The sequence below is a fragment of the Camelina sativa genome, chromosome 12 (assembly GCF_000633955.1).
Source record: "Camelina sativa cultivar DH55 chromosome 12, Cs, whole genome shotgun sequence".
NCBI classification, from domain to species: Eukaryota; Viridiplantae; Streptophyta; class Magnoliopsida; order Brassicales; family Brassicaceae; genus Camelina; species Camelina sativa.
Genome location: NC_025696.1, coordinates 1950886 through 1970360, shown reverse-complemented (window position 1 = coordinate 1970360; position 19475 = coordinate 1950886). Strand labels below are relative to the sequence as shown.

Below are 19475 nucleotides of genomic sequence, written 5' to 3'. Positions count from 1 at the left end.
ACAACGAAACTATAAAAAAACATAATTAAAACCCCCCACCGAAGATCTCCAACTGGTTAATTAAGCAGCGTTTGGTGCGTTATGAACCTTCTAGATTTGCTTGTGTGCTGTATATTTTTACAATATGTTTTGTAAGTTTCTTTGAAGACTGGTTAGGTTCTTGGATCTGATGAAAGTTCAAATTCATCAGCCCAACTAGAGATTTAATTAAGAGTATGCTTCCTTAATCAAGGGATTAGCCGGAAGACAGTAACAAAAGAAAAAGAAAAGATAAATTAATCCTTACAATATACTACATGTGAATGCACTATTTTGTTCAGAGAGTTGAAAATTCCAGTTTTACCCTAAATAATGATACGCTAGTATTCACCCACCGACACCGACAGTAGTCTGCGTTGATGGGTTTGACTCGTGACTTCACATTTTGACTAGGGGTCTTTATGGAACTTACGAATTTAACTGTGAACAGTTGGAATTGTCGCAGGAAGAAAAAAGAAAAAGAGAAGTGTGTTCTTTAGAACAACTCTCCCGGTACGTACGGTCCGACATTCAACTTTCACTTAAGCTATCTTCTTGTTTTTTTTAATTATATTCCCAAAATTTATTATTTTAGTTTTCGAGTTCTGGTCAGATTTTGCAATCAGATGCGGATTCGATGATATCAATCAGCTTTTCTAATTGTCGGAAACTTCCAATTTTGTTGTTGAAACATCGTGTTTTCTCTAATTCGTTTGTTCAACAACCAATATGTTTCTTCTATTTGTTTCATATATATGATTTTTGAGAATATCATATAGACATACTTTGGATATATTTTTGTAATGCATTCAAAAGGGTTTTAACATATTGTAGTGATAGTTATAGTAGATTTGTAGTGTAATTTATTCAAATTTAATCATGTTCAAACGACATACCAATATATAAACTTTCCCTCGAAATTAAGAAAATATCATCCTTGTTATTATTTATACGATGGGACAATAACCAATCTAACTAAGAGAATTTTAATTAATAGTTTGTATACGAATCTATTAGTGGACCTAATTATAAGTGGTCAAAACAAAGTCTCATTATAAAGCTAGTTTAACTAATTAATCTATCTAAGTTAGTTGTTGAAAATAAAGCTGATTGTCAAGATCTCCAGGTCTTGGTGTCCACATGTGATGTTTAAAGTCTATAAGAAAAGGGAGAGGTTAAACCCTAATAAGGCTTCGACGACGTGAAGTGCGGAGAGAAAACGGAAAAGAAGAGCATATACAAATAAAAATGAATGGGGGCAGACCGGCACGCAGTCGCATTACGCTTTACCTAAAACTATATGACAAGGCCACTTCAATTCCTTGCTTCACACTTTGGAGTTTAGTACTTTTTTACATGTATTATGTGGATTGAATTTTTACCCTGTTTTTATGCTAATGGTGGTTGGATTTTAGTTAGAGATAACACCAACTAGATCCCACCAAAGTTTCACCGACTCTTACTCTTTTTTGTCAAAGGTAAAAAAGTTCTCTAAGATTAACTCATTAACCGTTTTTGGAAATTGTTTAAATCAACTTCCTTCCATTCATATAAAATGAAAAGAAAAAAAAAGGAAACATTTTCTAATGGTGATAGAGTTGTCTTCTATATTCCAATGCTAATTCTAAACAACGACTCTATAGTCGGATCAATAATCAATTCAGTAATTTTCATGTAAACGCAATTGTCGGTTCGTCTAGCCGTCGGGAGGTTGGTGCTTCAAGGTCCTTCCTACCTTCGTTACCACCCATCTTGGTTCTGTGTGAACAAAGACGAAACTCTTTGGCGCGTGGGAAAAAAGCTTCGGTGCACGTGTCTCGTGTGAGTTTGTCCTTTTCTTAACCACGCACACACACACACACTTACAACACCGTCGTTTACTTCCGTCCCTTTTGTTTGATTCTCATTGGCGTAGAACTCTCGAGAGCCACATGATTCCTCACTCTGTTAATCGGAATCCGTTATTACGCTGAGTTGTAAAGTTTCTTATTCTATTTATATATTTTTGTTTTTTTTTTGCGTTATGGGAGTGCATAATTTATTCGAAGAAAAAAAGGCTATACTCACACGCCTCTCAGCTAATTGAGATTACGTCTGTCGGAGTTTCGATTCTTCGCTTGTTCCCAAGACTAATAAAGCTAATTCTTGTTCTATATATCGACCTATTTGTAACGCTAGATCTATACTATTCGGTATATCCTGAAGCATCGGGTTTTCTTAGAGCATCATTAGTGGAGTAACCCACCATGGTTACTCTCACATTAATTAATTATATAAATAATCATAAATTAAGTTAAGTAATTCTAAGAGAACTTAAGCAAAATTACCCTATTACTAGAGAACCCCAAATAGGTTACTTAGACATTTAAATAATAATTTTTTAATTTTTGTTTATTAATTATCAAACTTTAATTATCTAAAATGATAAAACAATTATTTAAATTTTTTATATTACATAAAATAGAAAACAATATTTTACAAATTGAAACAATTTTTTACAAACTTTAGAATATTAAACATATTTTACAAAATTCAAAATATTAAACATATTAAACAGAATTTGGAATAAGATTTATTGTGCGGTTGCACCAAATTTTTGCCAGATATGCTCAATCAAGTCTTTTTGCAAAAGATCATGCATTTCTGTATCATGAACATCATTTCGAGTGACCATCATATTATGTAGATTTGTTGGCGTATCTGTAGAATATGATAAATCGACTTGAGAACTTCCGCTTCCTTCTCTGTGATGGAATTCTGTTGGATCGTAGAAATTGTGGTCATGTCGTTCGTCTTCCACTATCATGTTATGCAGGATGATAGATGCTCTCATTATTTTTCCTATTTTTCCTTTATCCCAGAAAAGTGCAGGATTCTTCACGATTGCAAATCGAGCTTGCAAGACTCCAAATGCACGCTCTACATCTTTACGACATCCTTCTTGCCATTGAGCAAAGAGTTTTGCTTTTCGACCACGTGGAAGTGTAATAGATTGGATGAAAGTTGCCCATTTGGGATAGATACCGTCTGTGAGGTAGTACGCCATGTTGTATTGCCGTCCATTGACAAAGTATCTAACTCTCGGAGCTCGGCCCTGTAGGATATCATCAAACACCGGGGAGCGGTCCAAGACATTGATATCATTTAACGAACCCGGTGGTCCAAAAAAGGCGTGCCAAATCCATAAATCTTGTGATGCCACAGCCTCTAGTACGATTGACGGTTTACCTGATCCACGTGTATATTGTCCTTTCCATGCAGTGGGACAATTCTTCCACTCCCAATGCATGCAATCTATGCTCCCTATCATTCCGGGGAAACCGCGATGTTCTCCAATGTTCAGTAATCGTTGGAGGTCTTCCGCTGTAGGTCTTCTGAGATACTCGTTGCCAAATAGATTTATAACTCCCTCTACAAAATGTAGAAGGCATTTGTGGGAGGTTGTTTCAGCGAGTCGTAAATATTCATCCGCCGCATCTGCCGAATATCCGTAAGCCATCAAACGAATAGCTGACGTACATTTTTGAAGTGCAGAAAGACCAAGCCTTCCAGTAGCATCTCGCCTTTGTCTGAAGTATGGGACTCCATTCTCAACAGCGGTAACAATACGAAGGAACAATAGTTTGTTCATTCTAAAGCGACGACGGAACATAGCGTTAGTGTAAGTTGGATTATCACTAAAATAATCATTCCACAATCGAATGTGGCCTTCTTCGCGGTCTCTCTCAATGTGCACTCTTCGGATTATTGGAGCTGGTGGTACCTCTGGGTGAGTGTAGTTGTATTGGATCTCCTCCACTATACTATCAACCTCCTCCTCTACCATTTCTTCAATTTCTTCATCAGAACTCCAATTAGACATTTTTTGGTAACTTGGGTATAGTAGTAGGCTTATATTTGGATTTAGTAGAGAATGAGTAATAGAGTTGAGTAGTGAAGATAGGAGTTTGAGTAATAGATAGAGAAATATTTTTTTGTAATAGGAGGTTGATTCTTTTCAATGCAAAGGTGAAGAGAAAAAAAAGATACAGAATCGGAACACAATGCAAAGTTGGTTGCAAATGGGAAAGAACGATACATCAATATATAGACTTTAAGTCTCGAGATACAAGCAAACACACAACTTCACAGGTTAAAATAAAACCAAAAGCAATACACAAGTGACTGTCCTCTTGTGAAACAAATACACATGTGACTGTCCTTGCCAAACAAATACAACCAAAAGACAAAAGCCTTTCTGTCCTAACCGACACTCAAAAGCCAAAGACACAAGCAAACAAAACATCCGTGACATGTTCCACAAGCAAAAGACACAAGCCATACTGTCCTAACCGACACTCAAAAGCCAAAGACACAAGCAAACAAACTATCCGTGACATGTTCCACAAGCAAAAGACACAAGCCATCCGTGACATGTTCCACATCCGTGACATGTTTCCCAAATCCGTGACATGTTCCACATCAAGCAAACTTCTTCTCTTCACATGACATGTTCCACAGCTACATTTGTGTTCCCGAAACCCTGAAACAAAAGAATACAAGTAGAGTTAAGCACAACAAAACTTATTAAACACAGAACATAAAATAATTGAGTTAAACTTATTAAACACAGAACAAGAAGAGTTAAACATAACAAATGATAATAATTGAAACCTAAATGTTTGTCAACATTTGATCTACGAGTTTGTCTCTAAGAGCAACTTCAGCAGTTGTTAGTTCACTCTTGTTAAGCAGGCTGTTTAGCAATCTCATTTTGCCATGCTTCTCTTTAGCTGCTTGTTCTTGATCCTTCATTGCAATGATCTTGTCTAACTTATGGACAGAACCATCTTCGACATCAATACTAACAGTCGGTCTCTTCCCTTTGTTCTTAGCAGCTTTAACTCCCGGAGGCCTCTTCTCAGCACCATCATTACTCGAAGTAGGAGCCTCAGATGCAAGCTTAGTCCGCTTGTGGCTACATTCTTCTGTGAGCCATTTCTGATCGTGCTTCAGCTCCCTCCAGCAATGTACAAGGAGAAATGGCTTCTTCATGTCGTTATTGAAAAGCTCATAAGCCATTCTCAAGACATCATCTTCTGATTCTCCACTCTTCCTTCTTGTACACGCTTGTGCGTAACAGCCCACAAACTTGTTGACTTGGTGGTTTATCTTGTTCCACCTAGCCTTACACTGTGTTTGCCCTCTTGCGTTTGAACCAGCTGATCCACCATTTGCTTCGAAATACCTTGTAACTCTCTGCCAGAAACTATATTTCCGCTGCTCATTACTGGTAACTGGATCCTTGCTGGTGTTTAACCAAGCACTTATGAGGTTGACATCCTCCTCTGCAGTCCACCTCTTCCTACTTCCTCTGCCTCCGTCTTCTTCAGTCTCTTCGACCTCAATACAGTCTTCAGTATCGGATGCTGGGCTAAAGTTAAGATTCTGAGAAGAGAATGTTGAGCTAAAATGAGGTGGCTGAGAAGAGAATGTTGAGGTAAAGTGGGGTGGCTCAGAAGAGAATGGGTTGCTAAATTGAATCGGCTGAGAGGATTGAGCAGAATGTGGAGGGTTAGGATTATCAGAAACGTTGAGAACTTTTTGAGAATTCAAAAGATCAACAAAATTTTCATCTGACAAACGATAAGGATCCATTGTTTTTGTTTAATGAAAGCTTATGTTTAACGAAAAGAGTTTGTAGCTTGAGGGTTTATATTGTTTAACAATGAGGGTTTATATTGAACTCAAGGTTAGTTTATCTTTTAAACTGAAGGTTAGATAACAAAAGGTAAAGGTTTATTGAGTAAAAGGCTAATGAGTGTTTAGTTGAAAAACTTTTCAGTAAATCTACATGTGAAGAGAAAAACTTTTCAGTAAATCTATGAGTAGACAACTGAATAACTTTTCAGAAAATCTACTTGTGTACCAAATTTTCAAAAAGTTGATGTTTAAAGTCAATACTAATTTCAAATTCAATCATGTTTCTCAATAAACCAGTGTAATTATGCTTTTTATTCAAAATCACAACAAATATCAAGACAAGCGAAAGAACAACAATCGGGTTTCAAAAAGACTAAAAAACACTAGAGCAAAAAAAGAAAACAGCAATATAGAACAAGAACTCACAGTTTTATAAAAAAACATAAACAATTTATAAAACCAAACCTTTTCAAGTTAGAACAAGAACAAGAACAATCTATAACACCAACTCATTCATCCCAATCACAACTCAAAAAAACAAGAACAACAACATATGAGAGATATAGGACCATACCTTATCAATTTTGACTGTCCGTAAGCCAAGAGTGAGCTTACTCTTGTTGTAGCTTACTCTCTGACCTTGCTGCTGGCTTCCTCCTCCTAACTTACTCTGCACACACACACACACAATGAATAGCAAAAACCCAGAAACCAAAAAGCTAGTAGCAATTGAAATAGAAAAACAGAACAAAGTAAAGGTCATATCCGATAGAAAGCCATAAAATTTCTTGACAAACCCACAAACCAAGTAGAGTAAGAACAACGTAAAAGGGAAAAAGTCACAGTACACACCTTGATGCCGATGCAGCCATTAGCATCAAGAGTGGTGAGTGTAGCAGAGCATGTCTGCGAGAGAGTCTCTAGACATCTATCAGTCACTCCTACTATCCCAAACAAGCTGCAATTTTTCGGTTTTCATTGGATGGTGTCAGCAAAAAGAGTCACTGACAACAACAACAAAGCAAAATAGTTCTAGAATTGTAAAAGAATAATACCTGAGAAATTCGAGGGAGGTCCAACTATTAGCCATGGTAATCACACCTTCATCTGTGATACGCACACACCTGCCATGTTGAAGAAGCATTTGGAATGAAAAGCATCGAGGGAGGTACAACATATATAATCTGTACTATGGATTTGCTAGCAATCAAAATCCCTGAGTTATACTCTACAAGACGGTGAAAGATAATCCAAGATCTCAAATAAACTCATCTATCTATCCACCAAGGAAAAAGGACAAATGCAACCAAATAAATGGATTCATTGACTCCAACCTGAGCGCCACATAGATCCAAGAACCTTAAATCAGCTAGAAGTGATATTTTTTTGAGTGAGGAACGTTCTGGATTGAAGTGAACATCAAATTAATCTCATAATCGATGCCTAATAAGTCAAATTGACAGCAAATATTAATAATTCTAACAAACAATCGAATTAATATGAAACCCTAAAAATTAAAGACCACCGGTGATAAATTAGGGTTTAAACAAACAATCAAAAATCAAAAGACGAACCGTTTCTCACCGATTCGCTAGACGGTGGAGCTCGCCGGACATCCGCCGTTATCCCACCAATCGTACGCCATCGTGCTCCCACCGCTGTGAAACATTCGCCGTCGCCAAAGATTGCAAATCGAAACGGATAACCCCAATTACGCCAATTCAGTCACCAATAACCCTCCGTCTGACCAACAACCATCGAGATTTAGCCGGAAAATCAACGATTTGATGGTAATCGGTTGATTTTTCCGATGGTTGTTGATTCGGCTTTTATCTCCGACGGACGAGAGAGACGAGAGAGACGAGTGAGAATCGGGAAAGAATGAAAAAAAAATTAGGAAAAAAAAAATTTACCTTTTATATTTCTCAATCAACCAATCACAAACGACCACGTCGCGTGACTTAGGGTGATTCTCCCAAACCTTCCCATGGAACCGATACTCTGTGTTTTGGACTAAAAAATGGGTTTAATATTACATTTTTGGGGCCCAATATAGAGAGTAACCCAAAGAGTTACACCAGTAATCATGCTCTAAGAAATGGAAAATTCTACCAAACTCAATCAACTTATTACTACTATCTACAGATAAACACAATTTGTCTGTACGTATGATATTACAGCTAGTAATTATTGTGTAGACATCCTAATTAAAGTATATTTAAAGTATCCGAAAAATCAAGAAAAAAAAAAACTCTCTTTTAAGGTGCGAGCTTAACGTCACGCACCCACGCGTCTGGACGTAATCAGACAGAATTAGATTCACTGACTGACGCCGCTGTAACTGTAACTTGTTTTAACCACTCGGTAAAAGAGGAACCTCGGTCGGATCGATCATGAGACTTGATTTGACGCCACGTTAGTTGTTAGTTAACTCTCGCGCCTTTTGACTCTCTTCGTAGCGATTCTTTTCATGTTCGCTTTATTTAACTTTTTAACTCTCTTTTTTTTCCTTTCTGCTTTAGACATTTTTTTTTGTTGTTTCTTTTTCCTAACTCTTTTCGTTAAAGAAAAAAACCTTTAAACGAGCAAATTCAGCCCTTTACAACATTATGGAAGGAGTTTACAATCATGATTTATAAACATAATTATTGCTTACCATATGAGACATGTTGTAAATCACAAATTCTAATTGCCGTTATCAAAGGATCTACTTCTTCTTCTTTTTTTTTCTTTCCTTTGGTTTATAAGCTTACCGTTGAGCTCATCATCTCATCAAATGATTAGTTTTGGTTAACCGTTGTTGTTGATTGAAATCTAAACTTTTATAACGAAACTGTCGACTGAATAAAATCTTTCGATCTTGCATTAAATATATTAGATGTACGTTATTAATACCATCACAACAATATTTATGGACCACTTGTTAGTACATGCAATATAAGGAAACTGATATGTATACTTTGATGGAGTTTATTTTTTGTCCAAGGCGAATAAATTTACAATGTTACCACAGCTTGCTTCATAAATAAGAATCCATCATCTAGTACTTCACATGTTTGAGTTGAGTCAATCATAGATAGTATAGATCCCCACATCAAAGGACTCATTTATGTTTCGAGGAAAAACATTACATTTAAGTGTTGATGGTTTCATGACAGTACCACTCAAATCTGAGGATGCAGAAATATTTACATAAACGATCGATCCTACAGATTAATCATATGATGATTATACCTAGTTGAACTAGTAAAAAAAAATACTATATGAAATATATATATAGGATTTTTTTTTTGCTTGGTTGAAACTTGAAAGCATAAACATTAATCAAAGGTTTAAGTATCAAAAATAAATCATATAGTGCATCAATGCGACGCACAAAACATTCGTTCAGCAAAATAAAACACAATTAATGATATGTTATGATAACATCTATAAATTGGTTTATCTTTGTTAGACAAAGTCTTTGCATGAAATGAATATAATAACGGTCATTAACGATATTTATGTTTATGACCTTAGTGGAGTCATTATTAAAGAGCACAATTTCATATTTAATTTAAATATCGTAAGCCATTATATTGTTTATTTCTCTCCAATGGTCCGTAATCAAACATTACATAATTATTTAACATTATCTCTAGCATTTGTTGTTTGGTCATGCAAAAAAAGAAAAACATGATACGGGCGGACCATGCCGTTGAACATAGTCATCGAGACCGATGGTCGAATTGACCACACAAAGAGACATATATAAGCACGTAGCAATAATAGCCTTAAATTATAGTATACTTACAAAGATATACTATTTATTGTCTGCTGGGGATATATAGACAGTTAGACACTAATATTCACCATAATCACTTAGTTTAAGAAATGCAGTTATATGTTTAATCATTTACAAGTTTAAATCACTTGCTGCCCGTTTGGTCGAGAGCCCACGATCGAGATACTTATATATATCGTAATCGAACTTGTTTATTAGTTTATATATAAAATTTACAAGGTTGTAGATGTTTAGTAAATTACTAATATTTCAGTTATCACTTATCATTTCAAGTTTTCACACATAGATGCTTAGTTACGGGTGCGAGTTTCTGACTATAATTTCTTTTAATGTAGCATATGTTTTGGAATCTTATTATTTTTTATCTCGATCCATCATCATAATAAGCTCGAGAGTGAAAATTGGTTAGATATATAAAACGTGGGAAACCATGGGGCCGTATATGAGCTAAGCGTGGGCTTAAGGTCAAATATATTGGCCCATCATAAATTCAGAGTTCAGACTAATCACTTTATCAGGCGTTCTTTCCCCACCATTAATTAAGGGTAACTTACGTATAGTACCATTGATGCATCCTCATGATTTCTTGTTTAATTATTTATTATTTTCCCTTTGTTTTTTTTTTTTTTTTTCTCAATGCTTTTATATTATTTTCCTATGCATAGTCCTTTCTTCCTTTTTTTAGTCGCTATGATAAACTAGTTTAGACAACTAATTATCATGGGAAATATAACAAAATAAAACTTCATATTTGCATAATTCATGAAAAATAAAATCTCAAGTGAGAAATTATCTATGTTTACGTTGCTTGAGTTGTTTTAGACACATCAAAAAAGTTCACTTTAGGGATTTGTAAAATACTTAGGTTAATGCGTGTCTTGCTTCCCATTTCCCAATTTCAAATTCAAAAATTCCCGAAAGCCGATTTGAACTAGTACAATTAAAAAATTAAAGGTTTCGTTTGACTTTCATTGGAAAAACAATCAAATTCAATGACCAAGACAAATTAAAATTTAACCTGTCACATTCCACTAATCATATCACTTGGGAAAAACTAAAAACTAGTTCCAACAACGGACACTTGTTTCAAAAAAAAAAAAAAGCATTTAGTCATTTACCACCACATGCATAAATTATCTAAAGAATTAAACCTCTCACCTCTTCTATAAATTGACTGAATTATTTCTTACCCATCACACTCTCAAATCGTTATTTCTTTAGTTTACTTAAAACTTAGAAACCATCACTTGTCTTTCATCTCTCTTTAGCAAATGGCTTCCACAAATGTTGAATTCACATGCTATGTTGGCAACCTGGAGTCGGACACAGAAGAAAAAGATCTCGAGAATGCATTTTTTCAGTTTGGCGACGTTATAGATTCTAATGTTCGATAATCTTTTTTCACTTTTCCCGCATTGGTATTAAAATTCTTGATTCATCTATAATTTTCTTTTTTTCTTCCTTTGCTTGGCAGGTCGTTTACGAAAGAGATGATATCTATTATGATTATGAAAACGACTACGAATGTGAGCTTCCGATCTTTACAATAACGAGAAAGGTATATGGATTTGTTAGTTTCAAAGATGAGAAATGCATGAAGGATGCCATCAAAGGAATGAACGGTCAGAAGCTCGGGTTAAAGACCATTAATGTGCAAGAGTCTCACTCATCTCGGAGGAGTCGTCGTCGTGGTGGACATGTTGGTTCAAAAAGGGTTTAGAAAATAAAATATGGTTATATAAGAAATAAGGCTCTTTGTAACCAGTAATAATCAATCAATATTTATGGAAGGTTGGTGCTTTGAATAAAGTAGTACTTGAGAAGTTTATTCATATAGTCTCTCTTTTATTTAATTATTGACATGATTAAAATATTGACATGATTAAAATATATATATTTAATTTTGAAATAATAAATTGTAACCATTATCATCACCATTCTCCAAGTATCATATGGAGGCATAAAAATTAAATATCCTGAACTTAAATTTTTTTTTTTATGAATTACGAAATGATACTTACATGCCATTTTGTTAGAGTCCCACATGGGAAAGATTAATATACTTTGGACAATATATATATATGAGGCAAACTTCTTCTGTTGAGCTGTTTTTGGGAGTGAGTTTAAGAGATTTACCTCAAACTATATATACTAGATGAATATTGACGCTATGCGCGGACTTATACTCTATATTGCCTCATATTAATGTAGAGTTTTTTTTAGTTTTTTTTTTAGTTGTGGAAATCTTAAAAAATATAATTTGACGTTGATTGTTTTAATACTTTACATATGTTTTTTTTATTTTATAATTGAATTATTAGATACATGCATGAACAACTTTGTTTTGAGAGATTTAAACATTTTATAATTTTTGTCTAAAATTTCAAAAGAAATTATTTTAAATGAAAGCTTGATCTAAGGATGCATATTTTGTAACAAAGTTTTTTGGTTGAATAAATTTTACATTCATTCAAAAAAAAAAGCTTAAATATTTAGATGTATTTATATTTAATAAGCTTCTCAATTAAATACTATGAAACACTAACATTTTCTTTTATCAAGAATTACAGCTTGGCTAAATGTTTAATAGATATAGTTAAGATAGACATCTTCATTTCATGTTAGCTCTTCAATTTTTTGAATATAACTCTAGAATTTGGTTTTTAACGAGAATTTAATTCAGTTTTCTTTTTGACAACTTATAAATATTAGAATATGAAAACCAACAGTTATGTATTTATTCAACTATCCTTCTCTTTGTCTTTGTATTTTTCTAAACCAACATTCTACAATTTTATTCAACTATCTTCCATTTGATATTGAACAAAACCTCAATCTTCTTTATAAATAAAATTTTATTTATTTAGGGACAAACTTTCATAAATTTCTCTATAATATTAACCAATATTTCTCTATCACTGCTGCAACTCTTCAAACTATTGATAAAATTGTAATGCCTAAACTATATACTCATACATTCATGGTTTACACTAAGAGAAAAAAGTGGCGCTTTGATTCACTCCGGATGCCCTTTTGTCTTTTGGTGATCCATCTATTTTCTTGGGACATGTTCTAAGCATCTCTAAATTTTTATGTAAATACTAAAACTTTTTGTGATACTAAAAAAAAAAAAAACATGAAAGATGTTTCGTATTCCTTTTAAGTTTATGTCTGTTTGCTTTTAATAGGATAGACATGTGACACTCTCTCCGTTGCTGACGTGTTAGAATTACTTAAATGATGTTTTGCTTATTGATGCAAAGTTGATATTCAAACCCTGGTACATTACCTCTACAACTGATAGTTTGAAACAAAAATGAACAGTTTTTTCTTTTTTGGTTAAAGACTAATAATATATTCGTACCGAACACTAACATAACAGAAAGCATACGAATAAACCCATATTGTAAGTAAACAAAATAAATAAATAAAATAATAATGATGAAAATCGGCGGTGTCGAAGATGACATATATAAAAAGGCTCCACAAATTCGATAATAATGGAAATAATTATAAGGTGGGTCGACGTAAACAACATGCACGTGTTTTCCCCATGGACCTGTTTCGTCTTTCGTGCATGGTATATTGTCCTTACTATGGCCGTCATAAATTTCAATTTACTCGATCTCATTATCACCCACCAAATTATTATACTCTTTTAATACCACATCATATCATATCATATAACATGTCGTATACGTTGTTATTATATATACTCTGTATCATATGTCGTCGGTCGAAGTATACAGTTCAGTAATTATCACATTATCGATCGAGACAACACATCGATATTCCGTGGATTTATTTCAGTAACCACACTATATTTTACATGACAATTACGATTCTTTTAGATATATAGGTTCGATCTGTCTAAGATTTACCGAGCATAAAACAAATGTAGATAGAGACGACACATAGGTTTATATTAACATTATGCACATCTATCAATCAGCCATATATATATATTTGGAATCATATCTCAACTTGCGTTTGGTACGATAAATAAAAGAGAAAGGGACAACCTAACCAACGCTTATAATTTGACATGACAAACAAAAATACAATTAGAATCTCTCATGATCTCTGAGCCATCACTAGCTGTACGTATGGCTCTTTCTATCTTACCCACCAATCTTCTTTGTTTGCTTCTCTTCGCTGCTATTTTAAATAAAATAATTTTGTTATACTTCTCTGCTTCCTTTCGCACAAACAGTTCTGTTCTTTTAAGGGATCTATTAATGATTTTCAACTTAGATGGGAACCATAGCCACTCGGATGGGGAGCCTCCGCTTCATCTTCACCGTTGGAAATGACACGATCTCGTCTTCCTCAGCCGTCCAACTACATGTAATTAACAATTAGTATCATATAATCGTAAAATATGACAATTTAATCGACATTCATGTCTCGGTTCAGATTTGGTATAGTATGTGTCATGTGTGTGACACTGTGACTTGTGGACGGAATAACACCTTACAAAAAATTTAGACCATGGTTCAAATTTAAAGGCATGATCGGTTTACCTGTACCGGGTGACGAGGTGGTGAAGAAAGATGGCTATCTCGAGCTTCGACAGTTCTAAACCAGGACATAGCCTTTGCCCACCGCCAAAGGGTGTGAAGCAATTACTGCTGTTTGCCGATCCATTAATCCTCTGTTACACAATATAATTGATTAATGAAACTTAAGTATAACTGTATAAGTAGTTGAGTGCTATAAGAAGAAGCTAAAGTAAATCAGAGGAAGAGAAGTGTGAAAGATTATAGGAAAAAGAAGTGACGTACGTCCCATCTCCACGGATCGAATTGATAGGGATTCTCATAAATGTCTTCATCCATGTGAACCGATATGAATGATGCCAATACACCCCATCCTTTTGGTATCAAGTAACCTGCCATTCATTCCCACCAATATTTATATTTAATTTTCTTAGGAAAATATATTCATTATCATCAAAATTCAATAACACCTTTCATCACAAAATGTATAAGCATATGATCTAATAAAATCTAAACAATTCAGATCGATCAATATAACTAACTTTGTTTTACCTTTAATTTCAACATCTTTGAGAGCCTTCCTCCACACTCCGTTAATGATGTTAGCCATTCTCAGCGTTTCGTTTATCACCTGTGTTTGTATTTTGAAAACGTCAATATTTTATTTTCTCTATATCAAGGTGGTAATTTTTTTGTGAAAAAGTAAAAATAAAAAATACTTACATTTTGAGTAAAAGAGAGAGACATATAATCAGTCCAATTGTATACTTCACCCGATTCCAATTTCCGCCTCTTCATCTCCATATTCTCCTCCTACAATTACCATCAAAAAATAATTAAAATGGGGAAAAGCAGTAAAAACAAAAAAAAAAACGCAATAAAAAATAATGCGTTTTGATTGAAAACATGAATGGCGTTGAAAACAAAGCGTTTCTGTGACGCGAAACGCTATTTTTTGTCAGGCGGTGTGGTCGCTCGTACAGACAAAGGCGTTTAATTACAAATCGTCCTCTTCTGACAGCCGTCCACTCCGCTTTTTAATCCTACGTCTATAATACTCTCACGTGTCACCTCCCTTCACACACGTGTGTGTTGTGTGTACTCGTGTGTCTCGTCTGTAAAGACTTTCGACAGCGACCACGGATACAAAAGTCAAACTGACCCCACCGATTCGAAAACTATATAAATCTCAGCCGTTGAAATCTCCTCAATAAGACAAACATCTAATCAATCTTACGGTCCACAGACGTCGGCAAATTTTGCATTAAGACACACACGTGTAATCTGTTGTTGTATAAACAACAAGTTGTGTAATGTGTACATCCAAAAAAAAAGACGTACCACGAGTTTGGCTAAGGCGACGGGATTGTCACTTAGGAATTTGACAGCCAAGGTCATCGCCGTTGGCATTGTTTCCTCTCCGGGTATTATCATCTCTACGATCTTTCCGCTGACGAAATCCGACGGCTGATATTGCTTCTCTGAATCATCACCGTCACTAACATCTCTTAAAAGCACATCCACCACGTCATTCGCCGGAGACGCCGTCGTACCCGCCGCCACTTGTCTCTCCTCCACAACCTTTTTAACCATCTTTATTAATCTCTCTTTCGCCTGCATGATTGATTGCACATATTAAACCCTAGCTAGAGAATTGCACACTAACAAAATGTAATCAAAATACTCATGTGCTCATGTAATATAAGGAATATATAATTTACCTTTAGGGATTTATAGAGTCTAGTTCCTGGGAATTTGATGGGAATACAAATTAAACCCTTGATGAATTCTTCGAACTCAAGTTTGAGAATGTCCAAATCTTCACCAGGGGCTGTGCTCATCAGCACTTTAACTAATATCTCGAACGTCATCTAAAAAAACAACAACAAAAAAACGTTATACGAATCAAAATTTGTTATACTTGTACATGATTCAAGTATTCAACTAGACATAACGTGTGACCAAGTTGTTTGTAAGCACGTATACTTTCAAAGACAAATACCTTTTTGATCTCATCTTGAACATGAACCAAAGGAAGTTGAGCCCAAGAAGCCAAAGTGAGACAAACTGAGGTCTCGATGTCTCGAGTGANCTTGGCTAAATGTTTAATAGATATAGTTAAGATAGACATCTTCATTTCATGTTAGCTCTTCAATTTTTTGAATATAACTCTAGAATTTGGTTTTTAACGAGAATTTAATTCAGTTTTCTTTTTGACAACTTATAAATATTAGAATATGAAAACCAACAGTTATGTATTTATTCAACTATCCTTCTCTTTGTCTTTGTATTTTTCTAAACCAACATTCTACAATTTTATTCAACTATCTTCCATTTGATATTGAACAAAACCTCAATCTTCTTTATAAATAAAATTTTATTTATTTAGGGACAAACTTTCATAAATTTCTCTATAATATTAACCAATATTTCTCTATCACTGCTGCAACTCTTCAAACTATTGATAAAATTGTAATGCCTAAACTATATACTCATACATTCATGGTTTACACTAAGAGAAAAAAGTGGCGCTTTGATTCACTCCGGATGCCCTTTTGTCTTTTGGTGATCCATCTATTTTCTTGGGACATGTTCTAAGCATCTCTAAATTTTTATGTAAATACTAAAACTTTTTGTGATACTAAAAAAAAAAAAAACATGAAAGATGTTTCGTATTCCTTTTAAGTTTATGTCTGTTTGCTTTTAATAGGATAGACATGTGACACTCTCTCCGTTGCTGACGTGTTAGAATTACTTAAATGATGTTTTGCTTATTGATGCAAAGTTGATATTCAAACCCTGGTACATTACCTCTACAACTGATAGTTTGAAACAAAAATGAACAGTTTTTTCTTTTTTGGTTAAAGACTAATAATATATTCGTACCGAACACTAACATAACAGAAAGCATACGAATAAACCCATATTGTAAGTAAACAAAATAAATAAATAAAATAATAATGATGAAAATCGGCGGTGTCGAAGATGACATATATAAAAAGGCTCCACAAATTCGATAATAATGGAAATAATTATAAGGTGGGTCGACGTAAACAACATGCACGTGTTTTCCCCATGGACCTGTTTCGTCTTTCGTGCATGGTATATTGTCCTTACTATGGCCGTCATAAATTTCAATTTACTCGATCTCATTATCACCCACCAAATTATTATACTCTTTTAATACCACATCATATCATATCATATAACATGTCGTATACGTTGTTATTATATATACTCTGTATCATATGTCGTCGGTCGAAGTATACAGTTCAGTAATTATCACATTATCGATCGAGACAACACATCGATATTCCGTGGATTTATTTCAGTAACCACACTATATTTTACATGACAATTACGATTCTTTTAGATATATAGGTTCGATCTGTCTAAGATTTACCGAGCATAAAACAAATGTAGATAGAGACGACACATAGGTTTATATTAACATTATGCACATCTATCAATCAGCCATATATATATATTTGGAATCATATCTCAACTTGCGTTTGGTACGATAAATAAAAGAGAAAGGGACAACCTAACCAACGCTTATAATTTGACATGACAAACAAAAATACAATTAGAATCTCTCATGATCTCTGAGCCATCACTAGCTGTACGTATGGCTCTTTCTATCTTACCCACCAATCTTCTTTGTTTGCTTCTCTTCGCTGCTATTTTAAATAAAATAATTTTGTTATACTTCTCTGCTTCCTTTCGCACAAACAGTTCTGTTCTTTTAAGGGATCTATTAATGATTTTCAACTTAGATGGGAACCATAGCCACTCGGATGGGGAGCCTCCGCTTCATCTTCACCGTTGGAAATGACACGATCTCGTCTTCCTCAGCCGTCCAACTACATGTAATTAACAATTAGTATCATATAATCGTAAAATATGACAATTTAATCGACATTCATGTCTCGGTTCAGATTTGGTATAGTATGTGTCATGTGTGTGACACTGTGACTTGTGGACGGAATAACACCTTACAAAAAATTTAGACCATGGTTCAAATTTAAAGGCATGATCGGTTTACCTGTACCGGGTGACGAGGTGGTGAAGAAAGATGGCTATCTCGAGCTTCGACAGTTCTAAACCAGGACATAGCCTTTGCCCACCGCCAAAGGGTGTGAAGCAATTACTGCTGTTTGCCGATCCATTAATCCTCTGTTACACAATATAATTGATTAATGAAACTTAAGTATAACTGTATAAGTAGTTGAGTGCTATAAGAAGAAGCTAAAGTAAATCAGAGGAAGAGAAGTGTGAAAGATTATAGGAAAAAGAAGTGACGTACGTCCCATCTCCACGGATCGAATTGATAGGGATTCTCATAAATGTCTTCATCCATGTGAACCGCTATGAATGATGCCAATACACCCCATCCTTTTGGTATCAAGTAACCTGCCATTCATTCCCACCAATATTTATATTTAATTTTCTTAGGAAAATATATTCATTATCATCAAAATTCAATAACACCTTTCATCACAAAATGTATAAGCATATGATCTAATAAAATCTAAACAATTCAGATCGATCAATATAACTAACTTTGTTTTACCTTTAATTTCAACATCTTTGAGAGCCTTCCTCCACACTCCGTTAATGATGTTAGCCATTCTCAGCGTTTCGTTTATCACCTATGTTTGTATTTTGAAAACGTCAATATTTTATTTTCTCTATATCAAGGTGGTAATTTTTTTGTGAAAAAGTAAAAATAAAAAATACTTACATTTTGAGTAAAAGAGAGAGACATATAATCAGTCCAATTGTATACTTCACCCGATTCCAATTTCCGCCTCTTCATCTCCATATTCTCCTCCTACAATTACCATCAAAAAATAATTAAAATGGGGAAAAGCAGTAAAAACAAAAAAAAAAACGCAATAAAAAATAATGCGTTTTGATTGAAAACATGAATGGCGTTGAAAACAAAGCGTTTCTGTGACGCGAAACGCTATTTTTTGTCAGGCGGTGTGGTCGCTCGTACAGACAAAGGCGTTTAATTACAAATCGTCCTCTTCTGACAGCCGTCCACTCCGCTTTTTAATCCTACGTCTATAATACTCTCACGTGTCACCTCCCTTCACACACGTGTGTGTTGTGTGTACTCGTGTGTCTCGTCTGTAAAGACTTTCGACAGCGACCACGGATACAAAAGTCAAACTGACCCCACCGATTCGAAAACTATATAAATCTCAGCCGTTGAAATCTCCTCAATAAGACAAACATCTAATCAATCTTACGGTCCACAGACGTCGGCAAATTTTGCATTAAGACACACACGTGTAATCTGTTGTTGTATAAACAACAAGTTGTGTAATGTGTACATCCAAAAAAAAAGACGTACCACGAGTTTGGCTAAGGCGACGGGATTGTCACTTAGGAATTTGACAGCCAAGGTCATCGCCGTTGGCATTGTTTCCTCTCCGGGTATTATCATCTCTACGATCTTTCCGCTGACGAAATCCGACGGCTGA

The 19475-nt window shown here is 34.6% G+C and overlaps 5 protein-coding genes across 5 annotated transcripts; 1 reads left to right on the top strand and 4 right to left on the bottom strand.

Annotated features, from left to right (window-relative positions):
* On the bottom strand, nt 1689–7789 carry LOC104729550. Its single transcript, XM_010448502.2, has 6 exons — nt 7275–7789; nt 6756–6824; nt 6553–6658; nt 6275–6370; nt 2595–4540; nt 1689–1776 (listed from the first exon to the last, which is right to left on the bottom strand). The coding sequence occupies exons 5-6, from the start codon at nt 3878–3880 to the stop codon at nt 1689–1691; spliced, it is 1374 nt and encodes a 457-aa protein (XP_010446804.2). The 5' UTR covers nt 3881–4540; nt 6275–6370; nt 6553–6658; nt 6756–6824; nt 7275–7789.
* LOC109125252 (glutathione S-transferase T3-like) lies at nt 4499–5655 on the bottom strand. The gene is made up of 2 exons (XM_019233459.1): nt 4699–5655; nt 4499–4540 (listed from the first exon to the last, which is right to left on the bottom strand). The coding sequence occupies exons 1-2, from the start codon at nt 5653–5655 to the stop codon at nt 4499–4501; spliced, it is 999 nt and encodes a 332-aa protein (XP_019089004.1).
* LOC104729549 (glycine-rich RNA-binding protein 7-like) lies at nt 10691–11296 on the top strand. The gene is made up of 2 exons (XM_010448499.2): nt 10691–10869; nt 10959–11296. Exons 1-2 carry the CDS (start codon nt 10756–10758, stop codon nt 11202–11204), a joined length of 360 nt encoding a protein of 119 aa, XP_010446801.1. The 5' UTR covers nt 10691–10755; the 3' UTR covers nt 11205–11296.
* Nucleotides 13425–16114, bottom strand: LOC104733119 (3-epi-6-deoxocathasterone 23-monooxygenase-like). The gene is made up of 8 exons (XM_010452729.1): nt 15986–16114; nt 15705–15854; nt 15325–15597; nt 14707–14796; nt 14536–14614; nt 14269–14375; nt 14008–14138; nt 13425–13825 (listed from the first exon to the last, which is right to left on the bottom strand). Exons 1-8 carry the CDS (start codon nt 16112–16114, stop codon nt 13735–13737), a joined length of 1050 nt encoding a protein of 349 aa, XP_010451031.1. The 3' UTR covers nt 13425–13734.
* LOC104729547 (3-epi-6-deoxocathasterone 23-monooxygenase-like) lies at nt 17446–19469 on the bottom strand. The gene is made up of 6 exons (XM_010448498.2): nt 19346–19469; nt 18728–18817; nt 18557–18635; nt 18290–18396; nt 18029–18159; nt 17446–17846 (listed from the first exon to the last, which is right to left on the bottom strand). Exons 1-6 carry the CDS (start codon nt 19436–19438, stop codon nt 17756–17758), a joined length of 591 nt encoding a protein of 196 aa, XP_010446800.1. The 5' UTR covers nt 19439–19469; the 3' UTR covers nt 17446–17755.